This window comes from Balaenoptera ricei, chromosome 8, assembly GCF_028023285.1.
Source record: "Balaenoptera ricei isolate mBalRic1 chromosome 8, mBalRic1.hap2, whole genome shotgun sequence".
Classification (NCBI taxonomy): Eukaryota; Metazoa; Chordata; class Mammalia; order Artiodactyla; family Balaenopteridae; genus Balaenoptera; species Balaenoptera ricei.
The window spans coordinates 42,219,842-42,233,613 of record NC_082646.1 but is presented as its reverse complement, the minus strand read 5'-3'; the positions used below and the strand labels follow the sequence as shown (position 1 = coordinate 42,233,613).

At 35.7% G+C, this 13,772-nt stretch overlaps 1 protein-coding gene across 2 annotated transcripts in view; it reads right to left on the bottom strand.

Annotated features, from left to right (window-relative positions):
• Positions 1-13,772, bottom strand: part of MRE11 (MRE11 homolog, double strand break repair nuclease) — a 68,040-nt gene that overhangs the window by 39,791 nt on the left and 14,477 nt on the right. For both annotated transcript variants that reach the window (XM_059930572.1, XM_059930573.1), the window contains exons 5-10: positions 12,447-12,534; positions 10,992-11,133; positions 8,231-8,345; positions 4,073-4,258; positions 3,416-3,587; positions 1,722-1,802 (exon numbers count right to left, since the gene is read on the bottom strand). In XM_059930572.1, coding sequence (XP_059786555.1) covers positions 1,722-1,802; positions 3,416-3,587; positions 4,073-4,258; positions 8,231-8,345; positions 10,992-11,133; positions 12,447-12,534 — 784 coding nt within the window. The remainder of the gene's footprint in view (positions 1-1,721; positions 1,803-3,415; positions 3,588-4,072; positions 4,259-8,230; positions 8,346-10,991; positions 11,134-12,446; positions 12,535-13,772) is intronic.

The window sequence follows — 13,772 nt, the reverse complement described above, 5'->3', positions numbered from 1 at the left end:
TTAGACCAGGTCATATAAACCCTCTGAATGCCATGCAACAGTTTAGATTTGTTCCTGTTAGAGCTAGGAAATCATTAAGTTGTTTTCAGCAGGAAAGACATGCAAGATCGTATTTTCCAAAGATGATCTTGGCATTAGTGCGGAGAGGCTAGAGGTGGGGAGAGGGGGAAACTGGAGGCAGAGCCAGGCAGTTGGCTACAGGCCAGGTAAGAATCAGGCCTCAGCTACAGCAATGACAACGGAATAGAGAGAAGGGGCCAGATTACTAAATTCATTTAGATCTTGTAAATCTATGAAGTACAACCAAGGGACAAGAGATCCAGTGGCTCAAGGTCATATAGCTAGTGGCAGAGCCAGAAGCAAACCCAAGCAGTCTGGTTCTAGAATGTACTCTTTACCTTCACACTCTATGTCCCAGGGCTTCTCAAATTTTAATGTGCATCTAAATCTCTTGGGGATCTTCTTAAAATGTAATTCAGTGGGGTTAATGTGGAGCCTGAGATTCTGTATTTTTAAGAATTTTCCAGGTGATGCCAATGTTGCTGGTTTGAGGGCCGCACCCCTTAAGTACAAGGCTTTAGAAGGACTCTTGGACCTCAACAAGGAGGTCTAAGCTGGAGGTCAAAATTTGGGAGTCGTCATTCTATAGGTGACCATATGCCTAGACTGAACAGAGGGCTAACTGAAAGATAGGAAGGGACAAACATCATTCGTAGTAGAGAATGCCAAAGAGTGATTCAGTAAGATGACAAAAATCTACTGGATTTGACAATTGAAGGTCATCTTTTCCACCTGAGATGGTGGGGTCAGAGCCTTGATTATAGTGGATTGAGGAAGAGAATATTACATGAGCAATATAGACAATGTATTTTTTTGAAAGAAAATCAGAAAGGGCAGGAGCTAGGAGAAGGGAAAGGCAGAGGGGCAAAAAAAAAGTCTGTTGTTATTTGTTTGTTTGTATATATCATCATAGAAAAGATACGCAGGCTTATAGGCACAGGAAATACTTCAATTTCTTAAGACTTTTCTAATATTCTCAAATACTTATCAATTCTTTCTACATATTTATCAAGCACTTGTTATGTGTCAGGAACTGTTCTGGGATCTTTGGATACGTTAGTTAAGAAGATTCACAAAGTTCCGTGCTTCTACAGAGCTGATAGTTTTGTAACTGAGGACAAACAATAACCAAAATAAATAAATTGGGTGTCGTAGGTTAGGAGGATGTGCTGTGGGAAAAAAAGAAAAGAAAAAGTAGAGAAGGGAAGTGAAATCAGGAGTGTTGGAGAGAGGGTATGGGGGTTGCAATCTTAATTAGGTTGGGGCCCACTGAGGTGACCACTGAGGTGACATCTGAGCAGATCTGGAGGAGGTGAGAGCATGTCTGATGCATCTGAGGAATTACAAGAAGGTCAAGTGTCTGGAAGGGAGGGAGAGAAGGGAACAGTAAACGATGAAGTCAGAGAGCACAGCCAACGTATCAAATACAATGGACTATTTAGAAAATGAGAAAAATAAGAGAAAAAAAAAAAACCAAACCTATCAAAATGAAACTATGATTAAATCAAATCCTGGCTGCTTTATTATTTTTTCCACCAATGATGACGGCTCTTTTTACTATACGTACTCTCTTTGGTACTTTTCCAAAAAAAATCCATGTAAACTGTACAATACTCTCTTCTGAAAATCAATAAAGTTGAATTTATCTAAAGAGGACTTACTCGCAGTCGTATAAGAGGCTTCTCTGGCTGTCGAGAATTTCCCAGACGTTCCCGTTCTGCATTTTCAAGCATTTCTTCAATCTGAAAATAAAGATATTGTCATGTCTAGGGGGAAGAGGTACTACCGGCTGGCATCTAGTGGTTGAGGTCAGAGAGGACTTGTAAAAATCCTACCATGCACAGAACAAGCTCCCACAACAAAGTGTTACCCAGTAAAATGTCAATTGTGCCAAGATTGAGAGACCCTGGGCTCCCTGACTAGGCCAAGACAATCCATTCATTTTCCATCTCCCTGGCCTCAGAGATTGGGTTCAGGGACAAGTACATGACCTCAGTCCAGGGAAACTCAATGCTAGGGGTTTATCTGGAACTACTGGGAAAAAATGATTCTTTCAGCTGTAAGGACAATGTAAGTCTGTGGGCCACCACGTGAAAATGCCTTCCTTATAGCGAAGCTTAAGACAGAAAACATCAGACTGGGTGGCACAGGACCAGACACAGAAACAGAGAAAACTACAGTCTTAATTTGAGTTTCTGGATCTAGTCATTCTGAAACCAGTAAACTCTTGAACTTTCCAGTTATATGAGTTACATGTTGCCAGTAAGCTGTGACACTGGGCGAGTTACTTTATCTAAGGTTCAGCTCCTCTTTCTATAAAATGTGTATGGTAGACTCTACCTACCTATAGCATCGTTCAGTGGATTAAATGCAAAATGCTGTCAACAGTGTCCAGAATATATACACCGCCAATGAATATCAGTGATAATTATCATTATCATTATCATGATTTTTGTAAGAATAAAATGCAAAGCAGAAGAGCCTACACAGCGTAAGAACTGAATAAGTGTCAGTAATTAATGTTATTAAGCTGTCAAGTTCCATATTACTAAATGCATTCACCCAACTTCATAGTGGCTCTAGAATTTCCACAGTGGTTTAGGGATGGCAATCTGCATGGTGGGAGGTATGGGACTTATACTGAAGTGACAAGGTGCATAGCACACATTTTAAGATTTTATTTGGAGGGAGATTTCAGGATGAAAGGGATGTGTGATAGAGATTATTAGCGTAATGGAGATTATTAGAGAGGCTAAGGCTCTCCTCATCTACCATAACATCCTGCCATTCTCCAATCAAAGCCACTGCCTGCTTTCATTAATAAAATGAACAAATTATCGAATCAGGATAAAAAGAGAGAAAAGATAACATATGTTTTTGAGAAGGAGGAAAGGATCTGGGAGAGGGGCTTAATTAAACAAAGTTTCTTCTATTTATAACATTCCTCCCTCCGGAAGACGTTAGGTTTTTGATTTTTTTTTTTTTTTTGATGTGGACCATCCTTAAAGTCTTTATTGAATTTGCTACAATACTGCTTCTGTTCTATGTTTTTGGTTTTTTGGCCACCAGGTATGTGGGATCTCAGCTCCCTGACCAGGGATCGAACCCGCTCCCCCTGCCCTGGAAGGCAAAGTCTTAACCACTGGACTGCCAGGGAAGTCCCTATTAAAAAAAAAAAAAAAGAAAAAAATTTGATACAATTGAACTCATTTATAAAACAACAGTGGTTCCTTACAGGCTTCATGAGAATGTAACAAATACAATGACTTCCCTCTACTCTACTGAAGTATTTAATTCAAGGTAAACAACCTCTCAACTAAAGTAGATCTCACTGACCTTCATCTAGAAGAATTACCTTCTCCAAGCAGAAGCTTTGTATGACTTGGGTTACTTTAGGATTATCGGGGTTAAAAATGTCTGGATGATCAGCCAGAACAACATCTTCCATGAAAAACTGTCGCACTGTGTGGAGAGGAATTTTCTGCATGTTCATCTTCCTTCCTTTAATACGCAGCAAACCAACGTGTCTGAAATGAGGAGGGAAATGAAAGCATAGGCACATTGTAAACTTCCTCAGGAAAATGCGCACATCAAAACTATCATATTTCTAAATTTCTACAAAGTATTTATAAAATCACACCCTTAAAAAGTGTTTTTAGTAATTTAACCTTAATATTGTATCACAGGAAAAAACTTAAACATTCCTCTTCCCCAAAATAAAATCCATTCATACATCATTTTTCCTACAGTACTCTAACTTAAAATTTAATTAATAAAAATATTAGCCTTGAATTGGCCTAATAAGCAGCAAAATCATTAATACCATTGGGATCTTCTCCTGTTGAAAATAGCTTAAAGTCTGGGCAAACAGTAACACTGTATTGAATGATCAATCTTTATGAATAAATCTATCATATAAATAACAGCATCGTCAGTACCTTGAGCCTATGAGATGGTTAGACTATCATAGCACATTTTTTTAATTGATTTAAAAAGTATAATAATTACTCACTTCTTTACAGCTTCTCCTGGGGAAAGAGAAGTGACCACTGAGCTTCCAGGTTGTGATACGTAAAAGAGCTGTTGTTCATTTTTGGTTGGAGCTATTTTACACTCATGTTCATGGCCCCAGATAACAAGATCAATGAAGTCATCCAAAAACTGTTCTGGAATGAAGTTAGTACTTCCGTGTTTACTCCTATGCCAAGATTTTTAAAAATAAATATTATAAATGTCCAGAGATATAGAAAAACTTCATAATAAGTAAGTCTGTATAGATCTTTCTTTCTCCATTAACTAAAGATTTACTACATCCCTTCTATACGCCAGAAACGTTCAAGGGATTGGGGATGCAAAGACTATCTAATTCCTGCCCTCAAAGGGTTTACAAACTTGTAGGACACAGACAAGTAGAAGCCTCAAAAGAGAAAGCAGTCAATTCTACATACAGAGGCAGAGCACGAAAGGCTTTAGAGAGGAATAACTCCCCCTACGGGAAAGTCAGAAAAGCATGAGCTCTAAAAATAGTAAAAACCTATAAATTGGTCTGAGTGTATACCAGAGTACAGAAAATGGGAAGTGAGTTTAGTCTAAGCTTTGTAAAATAAAGTCAAAACTCTAAATATGTCCCATCATTTTTTTAACATGTTTCTTTTACTGACTATAAAAATAATGAGAATGTCAGTCTCACACAGAGATAAGAGTTTTCAATATTAAATAAAATATTGTATGACTATGTGATTTTCAAACTCTCATTTTATACCTAGATTAGCTGCTATTATTAAAAGATATGTGAAAACCCAAAGAGAGGAAGACAAAAAAAAAAGTTTTCCCTAATACTGATATATATCACTGAGAATTTAAGTAAAAGTGTTCAAATACTTCAACCAGCATTCACTTAAGGCAAACTGACATTCATTCATTGAACAAGTATTTACTGTGTGTCTACTATGTGTCAGGTTTCCCAGGTCTCTTCTAGAGACTGAAGACATAGCAGTGAACAAAGTCCTTGCTCTAGTGGGGGAAATTAGCAATAATACAATATGTTTACGTATATGCATACACACACACACACACACACATATACATATATATATATAATTTGTCAGGTAGTGACAGGTGCTATAAAGAAAAATAAAGGGAAAAATTACATGGAAAAGGAAGGCTACTATACAAAGGGTGGTCAGGGAAGGCATCTCTGACAGGAGACAAATGAGCAGAGAACTTAGAGGAGGGATCAGGAGTGCATGGGAAGAAAGTCCTAGGCAGAGGGATGAGCTGATGGCAGAGGTGCTGACGTGGGAATGTATTCAGTGAGTTCAAGAACAGCAAGGAGACCAGCGTGGCTAAGCAGAATGAATGCAAGGAAGAGCAGGAAGTGAAATCAGAGAAGCTCACGTATCTAGGAATATTTATGTAAAAAACATTTTTATGTAAAAAACGTTATGATCCTATCACAATTCCTGAAGAAATGCAGAATAACTCAAATACGACATGATGTAACTATGCTTTAATGGAGCACTGGAAAAGGGAAGATTATGCTGGTGGGCTGACTCTGATTTGTGACCTAGAAGCTGATCAAAACATCTTTGTGGAAATATTTTGCATGACAAAATCGCTCAGGAGAAAGAGAAAGAAACTGGTCCACATATAGAAACAAATGGAAAATAAAGTAAAATGTAAAAGGCTCCAGAATTCTCGCTTAATATGAGCAAACCTGTTTTTTATAAGACCCTGGAAACAGTAACAAAAGAAGTACCTAAGAATGCAGAGGATGACAAATGAACCTAACAGCATTACAAAAAAACTATTATAACCACAATGAAGGGGTAAGGGAAAAGGAACTGACTGAAGTAACTTTAGAAAGTGGTGTTTCTGACTAGATATAGTAAGGTTAAGGACTAAAATAACATACAAACACTGTACCCTAGCTGGCAAATTTGTTTCTCACAGGGCTATGGGTCAGCAATTTTGAAATTACTTTGTTATGTCAACCAGTATTGAAAAAAATAAGTAAACATACCGTAGAGAATACAATCGAGGTTTCTAACTGTTAGAGAAAGAAGTCACAAATAAGAAAAGACAAAAATGAATCCTGTAGGGCTGGATTAGAATCAGTATGAACTCGTGCTTGTTTGTTTTTTTTTAACACATGTATACATACAGACATGTATGCATGGATTAGTGAATATACATATATTTCTTTAACTCTAGTCATGAGGGCTAAGAGACCCACAACAGCAATAAGCACAATTAGTGGTCATATCTGGGTTTCTAAATACCGCTCTCCAATAAAAGCAATTAGGGCTCCTTGGAAAAGTGGTTGATTCCAGGGCTTGAGGAGAAAAATACAAGATGAGCCTGGAGCATCTTGTGGTACTAGAAGGTTAAGGACATGCTCAAAAAACAAAAAGGAAGAGGGTATGTTGAAAGGACATAGACGCCAATGTAAAAAAGCTCCCAACGGTCAGAGTTGAAACAACCTGAGCAACAAAAACTACAACATCAAAAAATTAAAGTATTGGATTATAACTCAAAGAATTAAATAAATATCCTTGAGTCCACAGTAACATAAATAAATGAAAGAATGAATAAGTAAATAAATGAGAAGGGACAAATTTTCCTAACAGAAGAATTTCAATTAATAATTATAAAAAGAAGGAGGGAAAAAAAAAAATCAGAAACAACACCACAGTATTAATTGCTGGAAACAAGATCCACCAATGGATGCTAAAATTTGTGGGCAAAAGTTTAAGTTGAAACAGGATGTTCACATAGTCTCAATGTATTTTTCCCAAAATATTTATTAATTACAAAGTAGAAAATGGGACCTTTACAGGGGAGAAACCTGGTCTACACCACCTTAATTGAATGATCAAGATTATTAACATCACCAGTAACCAGCCATACCAACATTATACTACCCATTCCCCTTACCAATGCTGCCATTCCAAACTTTCATTCTGGCTTGGAATCGCTGATAATTGTTCCTTCTGACTTATCCCTACCTTGGGAAAGTACAAAGTGTAGCAGAACTGGAAAGCCCTCAGCAAGAGAAGGAACAAACTCCCAGTTTGTTATATGGAGACCACACATATCAAAACCCTGGACTGCTCCTCCTTTAACTCACACTGTTTATTCAAGAATATACATATAAGGCAACATACGACTGCCCCCTAAAGCCTTTCTTTCACAGAGTACCAGTGATGGGTAAGTACAAGAGTATTTTGCTGTCAATAAGTATCTGTTCAATAAATAATAAATTATATAATCAGCCCCCAAATCCCTGTAGATTCTTCCTTAATAACTTCTCAGCTTTGTCCCTTACATTATCATTCTCACTACCATCACTGTTACCATTTCACACTTTTTTTACTATAATGATCACATAATAAATCTTGCTTCTTCAAATCTCTATTCCTTTCAATCAAACCTACACCCTGCCAACAGATTAAATTTCTTAAAACTACTAACAAAAGAAAGTTGATCTAGCTATATTTAATATTCTGGAAAAACACCTGTATATATGTACCAGGAAAAATCTATAAGAATGTTCCTAACAAAAAGGTTTAAAAAAGCAAAAATCTGGAAATAACACAAAACACTCACTAACAGGAGAGAAAGCTGAACTGTATACATCAGTGAAAACGAATTACACTTTTAAGCATCAAAATGGATGAATCTTAGTAACATAATGTTGAACAAAATAAGCCAACTGCAAAATATAAAGTATGGTGTTCCAGTTACACCAAAACTAAATAAAAAATACTCATAATGAATGTGTATGTGATTAAACAATAAAGAAAAGCTATGGACATATAAATAAAAATTGAAGATAGTGCTTCCTCTGGAGTTGGTGGAAAAAGATGTGGTCAGGGAAGGGCATGGGGTAGGGTACTGGTAATGTTCCACTTCTTTCTGAATTTAGGATTATTCATTTTATGGTTCTTCGTATACTTTATCCATATGCTAGAAATATTCTTTGTAAGTATGAATATATACTGAACACAATTTCAAGATGCAGTCACACAATGCATATCGAAGTCTTGCCTGATCCTGCACTGACAACTTTCAAAGCATAAGGAGCATCTTACTGAAATAGGTAAGCTTGGAAACAGAGATTTGGGGAACCTCAATACTTGACTCAAAAATTTTCAGAGACTACTTTTACCTGTTCTGATGAATCACAAATAAGTTAAACCAAGAGTTCCCATCTTCTTTTGGTCTCAACATTGTTACTTTTTTGTTGACGAACATTCGATAGAGCCTTTCATCTGGAATGGATCCTGAAATGGATGTTACATTATTTTAAAAGTGGTTTCTTACTCAGTTTTAAAAAACGAATATGTTTTGCTTCTAAATTATGTACTTCTCTGAGTACTTCATTCTCCTATTAGAGAGATATTTGAAATCTGATATCATTATTTACAAATGAACATGTTCCAGGTTCATGCCTGACAGCTGCTAAGCAGTTAGTTGCATTTGAAGAATGTTTTCCAGGTCAAGCATATATACTTTCAAGATCTGGAAAATGTGGAATAAAAATTTGAGTTTTCTATGCTCAAATTCTTATTAAAATTTCTAATAATATTGTTTTCCACTCTCCCTTTATTTATTCTAAGTATATATGTACTTTTGATTTAACATATACATTGTAAAATACACAGGAGGAGATATTAAAGGGGATGAGATTAAAAATGTATTTAAAAATAATAGTCTTATGTATACTATGCTTTTACATAAAAATACTGTGCTTTTTAATAATTTAATGACTTTTAAATAACTCTTCCTATTCCCCAAAGGATCATCTTAGTCTAGTGAAGGAGGCCAACAAAAACAATTAAACATGAAAATTGCAATTTTAAATATTATAAAAGGGAAAAAAGTCAGGATGCTAAGATGGGAATTATCACTGGGAGGACAAGGTTGCTACTTTACGGAGTGATTAGGGAAGGCCTGGGAAGAAAAGCCAACACCACATAAGTATAAGAGCTAGAAGAGGTCTAGCTCCTAAAGAGAATTCCTAGTGTGGCCAATGAAATAGATGGTGGCATGCAGAACATGTAACTGGAACAAAAAAGCCAAGACATAAAAAAATCCAGGGCATTAGAAGGTTGATCTACTTGGGTGTCGAAGCACTGAGAACACTGACAAAATTGGAAGGTAGGCAAGTAGGAAAATTGAGGGAATGGAGAAGGCAGTTTAGCCAGTTGGCAATTAGCTTCAAGGGTGTTTGCAGGCAGGAAAGGAGGTGTCAGTAGGAAGCAAGGAGAATAGTGACTTGCCCTCCACGCCTTCTGCCCTAAAGCCCATAAGAGGCCATGAGAGAACTACGTGGGACACGTAACCTCAGGGGCCAGTTTCACTGAGGGTTGGAGAGTACAGGCAGCATTCAGAGACTGATGAAATGAGGGAGTTTGCTAACTAAAAAGAGCTCTAGAGCATACAGAGCTGGGGTGAGAGGAGTGGGTGGAGGGTAGAGACAGAGTCCAGTTAAGGAAAACAGAACAGGATGAGATGAGAGTTTGGGAGAAAATGGATGACTGAAGCAGTTTGCTTCTGGCAGTGACTGAGGCATAATGGGATGTGTCCTTAGTCTGAAAGTAGGAGGATCAACCATTTTCTGCAGATATGATCCCTAACGTTACAGTGATTAAAATACCTGTTAGTAGTTTTTTAAAAAAGCATATTCCACTTCCTGCTCTATCACTTGCAAAATCAGACATAATACCTCCATCTCATTTTCCGTATCTCTAAAATATAGATAACCACGATGCTTTTCTACTTGTTGGCGAAATTATGTAAATTGGGCAAAGACAATAAGCTTCCTAGAGAAGCTTCCTAGAGAAAGTATTTAAATAAACCATCCATCATAATTATTCTTTAAAAAACATACACAAAGAGAAATGAAGTAAATAAGATTTTCTAAGGCTTCTATTATACTAAAGTCACTCAAAAAATAATAAAAACTAGGTAGAGGCTACAGCGTGAAATTTTTTCTCAATTTCTCTTGGGGTACTTTAAGGTTGGTTTAACATGAAGTATAATTTTTATAATACTCTATACACAACAAAATCAATAAAATTATTGCATCCATAAAACAAATCAAACCGAACTTAATCCAAGGAAGACACAAAAAATAGCCTTTGAATGTGCTCTAAAAATAGTCTTCCATTCATATGGAATAAAGCCTAGCAAACAAGTTTTTACCTACTGGACACTAAATAAATTGAAGATAGTGAAGCTGATAAAGCAAATTTTCTGAGCATTGTAGATGATAGCTCTAGATTAGCACTGTCTAATAAAAATATCATGTGAGCCACTAAAACAGGACAAATATGTAATTTTTAATTTTCTAGTAGCCATATTAAAACAAGTAAAAGAAACAGGTGAAATTAATTTTAAGATATTTTATTTAACCCAAAATACCAAAGGTATTTTACATTTTTTTCTAAGTCTTTGAACTCTGATGTGCATTTTATACTTATAGCATATCTCAATTCAGACTAGCCACATTTCAAGTGCCCAGTAGCTACATGATTATTGTATTGGACAGTGAAACTTTAGAACTTTCAAAGACTTCCAAGATATCAAAATGCAGTTTTTCTAATTACTCTATAAATGCTAATGTTCAGGATTTTTATCTGAGTCTAAAAGAAAGAAAAAATAAACAATAAATAGATACTAAAGGAAAAATATTTTTTCACCAAAACTGCTATTAAAAATAAGTATCAAGGACTATTGGTGCTTATAAAATACTAAAAAATTTCTACCAAAACCTTCTATCATTTTTTTAAGTCACCCACAAGGAATAATTAGATTTGCCTCACGTTTCCCCAAACAGCAGCAAAGTTAACTCCAGAATTTGATTTCTTAGCTGCTTAAACATTTAAACATTTATTGACATAAATAGTAAAATAAAACCATCTTACCTAAGCCATATAGAGCAATTTTTGTGCTTCCTTTTTGAAGCAAAACCGGACTAATGTCTATCTTCTCCACAGACATTGAACGTCCAAAGTGATTTACAAATCCAGCACAACTTAAAATATCCAGGGCGCAGAGTGCATCTGCCTATGCAAAATATTTTCAAATAATATAAATGTATATCTAAAGTAAGTAATCTGCATATCATATTATTACTTATTAAAAGTATATTTTATATAGTAGTTACAAAAACCTAGATTAGGATAATGTCTTCTCAAAACAAAATTACAATAGTAAAAGTATTCGCTATCTTTTTTCTATTACAAGTGACCCACTGTGACTGGAATCACATGCTAAATGCAAAGTTAACATTTCATCAAAACTTATGATGTCTTGTCCACTGAAAAATAAAAAACAGCCATGAAATCAGTGCCTTGTCATATTAAGCAGACCTCTTAAGAGGTGAGAAAAAAAAGACTAGCTAAGTAGTGATTTATAATACATTAATGACCAGATAAAACAAAAAGATATTTTGAGATTATTTTAGGACCCCTATTATTAAAGATCTTCCTCGACTTACAATGGGTTTAGGTCCCAATAAATCCATCGTAAACTGAAAATACCGTTAAGTCGAAAATGAAGTTAAAGCACCTAACCTACCGAAAATTATAGCTTAGCCTAGCTTACTTTAAACATGCGCAGAACACGTACATTAGCCTACAGTTGGGCAAAAGTATAAAGACTTTTACAATAAAGTATGGAGTATCTTGTGTAATTTACTGAATAATGTACTGTAAGTGAAAAACAGAACGGCTGTATGAGTACAGAATGGTTGTAAGTGTAGCAGCTGTTTACCCTCGTGACCGTGTGGCTGATCGGGCGCTGTGCCTCGCTGCCTTTGCCCAGCATCACATGAAAGTATCTTCCCACGTTATCGTTAGCCCAAAAAAGATATTCAAAATTCAAACTTCGAAGTGCAACTTCTACTGAATGTATATCCATTTCGCGCCACTGTAGAGTTGAAAAATCTAAGGTCGAACCCTCATAAACTAGAGACAGTCTGTACTTTCATATCAAACAGAAAATAAGATGATCTAATTTAGATTTTAAACTGTTCATGAAACCCTCATTTCCTACAGGTGAGATTTATGTGATAAGAGATACAAAAGCCCTTGGTAAACTGTAAAGCATTATATAAATGTTAGGTGTTTATTCTTCCTCCTGGTTACTGTTAACCTTGGCACTTATGAAATAAATGTGTATGTCACATGCCATTTATTATTCCAGATATTAAAAAATTATCTAAAAAGCAGTATAAAAGCTTATATGAATGATAAAAAGTCAATTTGAACTTCTGACTCAATTTGACTACAAATTGCTGGGAAGAAGTGAAAGAATGCTTTCCAAAGACAAACTAAACTGATCGTTTCTAAAATTTCAACTAAGAACCCAATAATTACCCCCGTAGGATCATCATGATTGCCATGAATACTAAACACAGGAATTGAAATGTTGAGATTGCCATCTTCGTAGTTCACCCATGGAAACCTTAAAAAAGAAAGAAAGAAAAGTTTCTATAAGAGACGAAATATGTTTCCCCCATTATCCTCCTCCAAAAAATTAATACAGTTATAGGCAAACTGGATGATATAAGCTGGCGAATGACCGCTAGTTTGGAGCTTTAAAAAAATAAAATCCAAGGCAGCAGTTCATTTCAATTCAAGTTTCAAAAGATCTCAAAGTACTACACTTTAAAAGAAAACCATACAAATATATGATGCTTATGAATTGTATGAAAGATTTGAATATCTGATTAATAGGAAATACGCTTTCAAAATTTTGAAAGCCTTTATAAAAGGTTTTTATTTGTAGAAGCGGGAGGGGAAGAAATACATCTACTCTGGAATCCAAAAGACCTAGATTAAAAATTCCAGCTCTATCACTTACTACTTGGATGACTTAAAGTTCCCACCCACTCCTGCCCCTAGTCACCAAGCTTCTCTTCTCAGAGGCAAATAACATTAGGAATTTCTAGTGTATCTGTGCAAAAATATCTCATACCTGTAAAGCAAATAAATACATCTTCCTTCTTAAACAAATGGTAGCACAATATAGATTTCTGCCCCCTGCCTTTATCACTTAACATACTTTATAAATCATTCCATATCAGTACATAAAGAGCTTCCTTGTGATTTTTTTAGCTGTACACTGCATGGATTATTATAATGTGTTTAAGTAGTTACCCATCAATGGACATTTAGACTATTTCCAGCCTTTTGTTTTACAAATATTGTTACAGTGAGTAATCTTGTACAAAGTTGCCCTTGTGAGTATAGGAAAATATCTAGAAGGAAACTGTCAGGTCAAAAGGAATGAGTGTATCTGTAAATTTGATAACTACTGCCAATTCCCCTCCACAGAGGTTGTATGATTTACTCATAGTACAACTGCAATCCATGAGACTAATTCCTCCTACTCCACCAACATAATGGGTGGGCCAAAAAGGTTCATTCGGTTTTTTCCCTAAGATGGCTCTAGTAGCGCTTAGTTGTCTTTAATTTCATTTGAAACAATTTTGTTAGATTGTATGTGACAGCTGTCATATCAGCGTGCATTTAAAAAAAAAGACATGAAAATTGGTAAAGGTTTGTGTAGCCATTTTAATACTGAAGATGGAAGAAAAAAAGCAACATTTTCGGCATATTATGCTTTATTATTTCAAGAAAGGTAAAAACGCAACCGAAATGCAAAACAAAAGATTTGTGCAGTGTGTGGAGAAGGTGCTG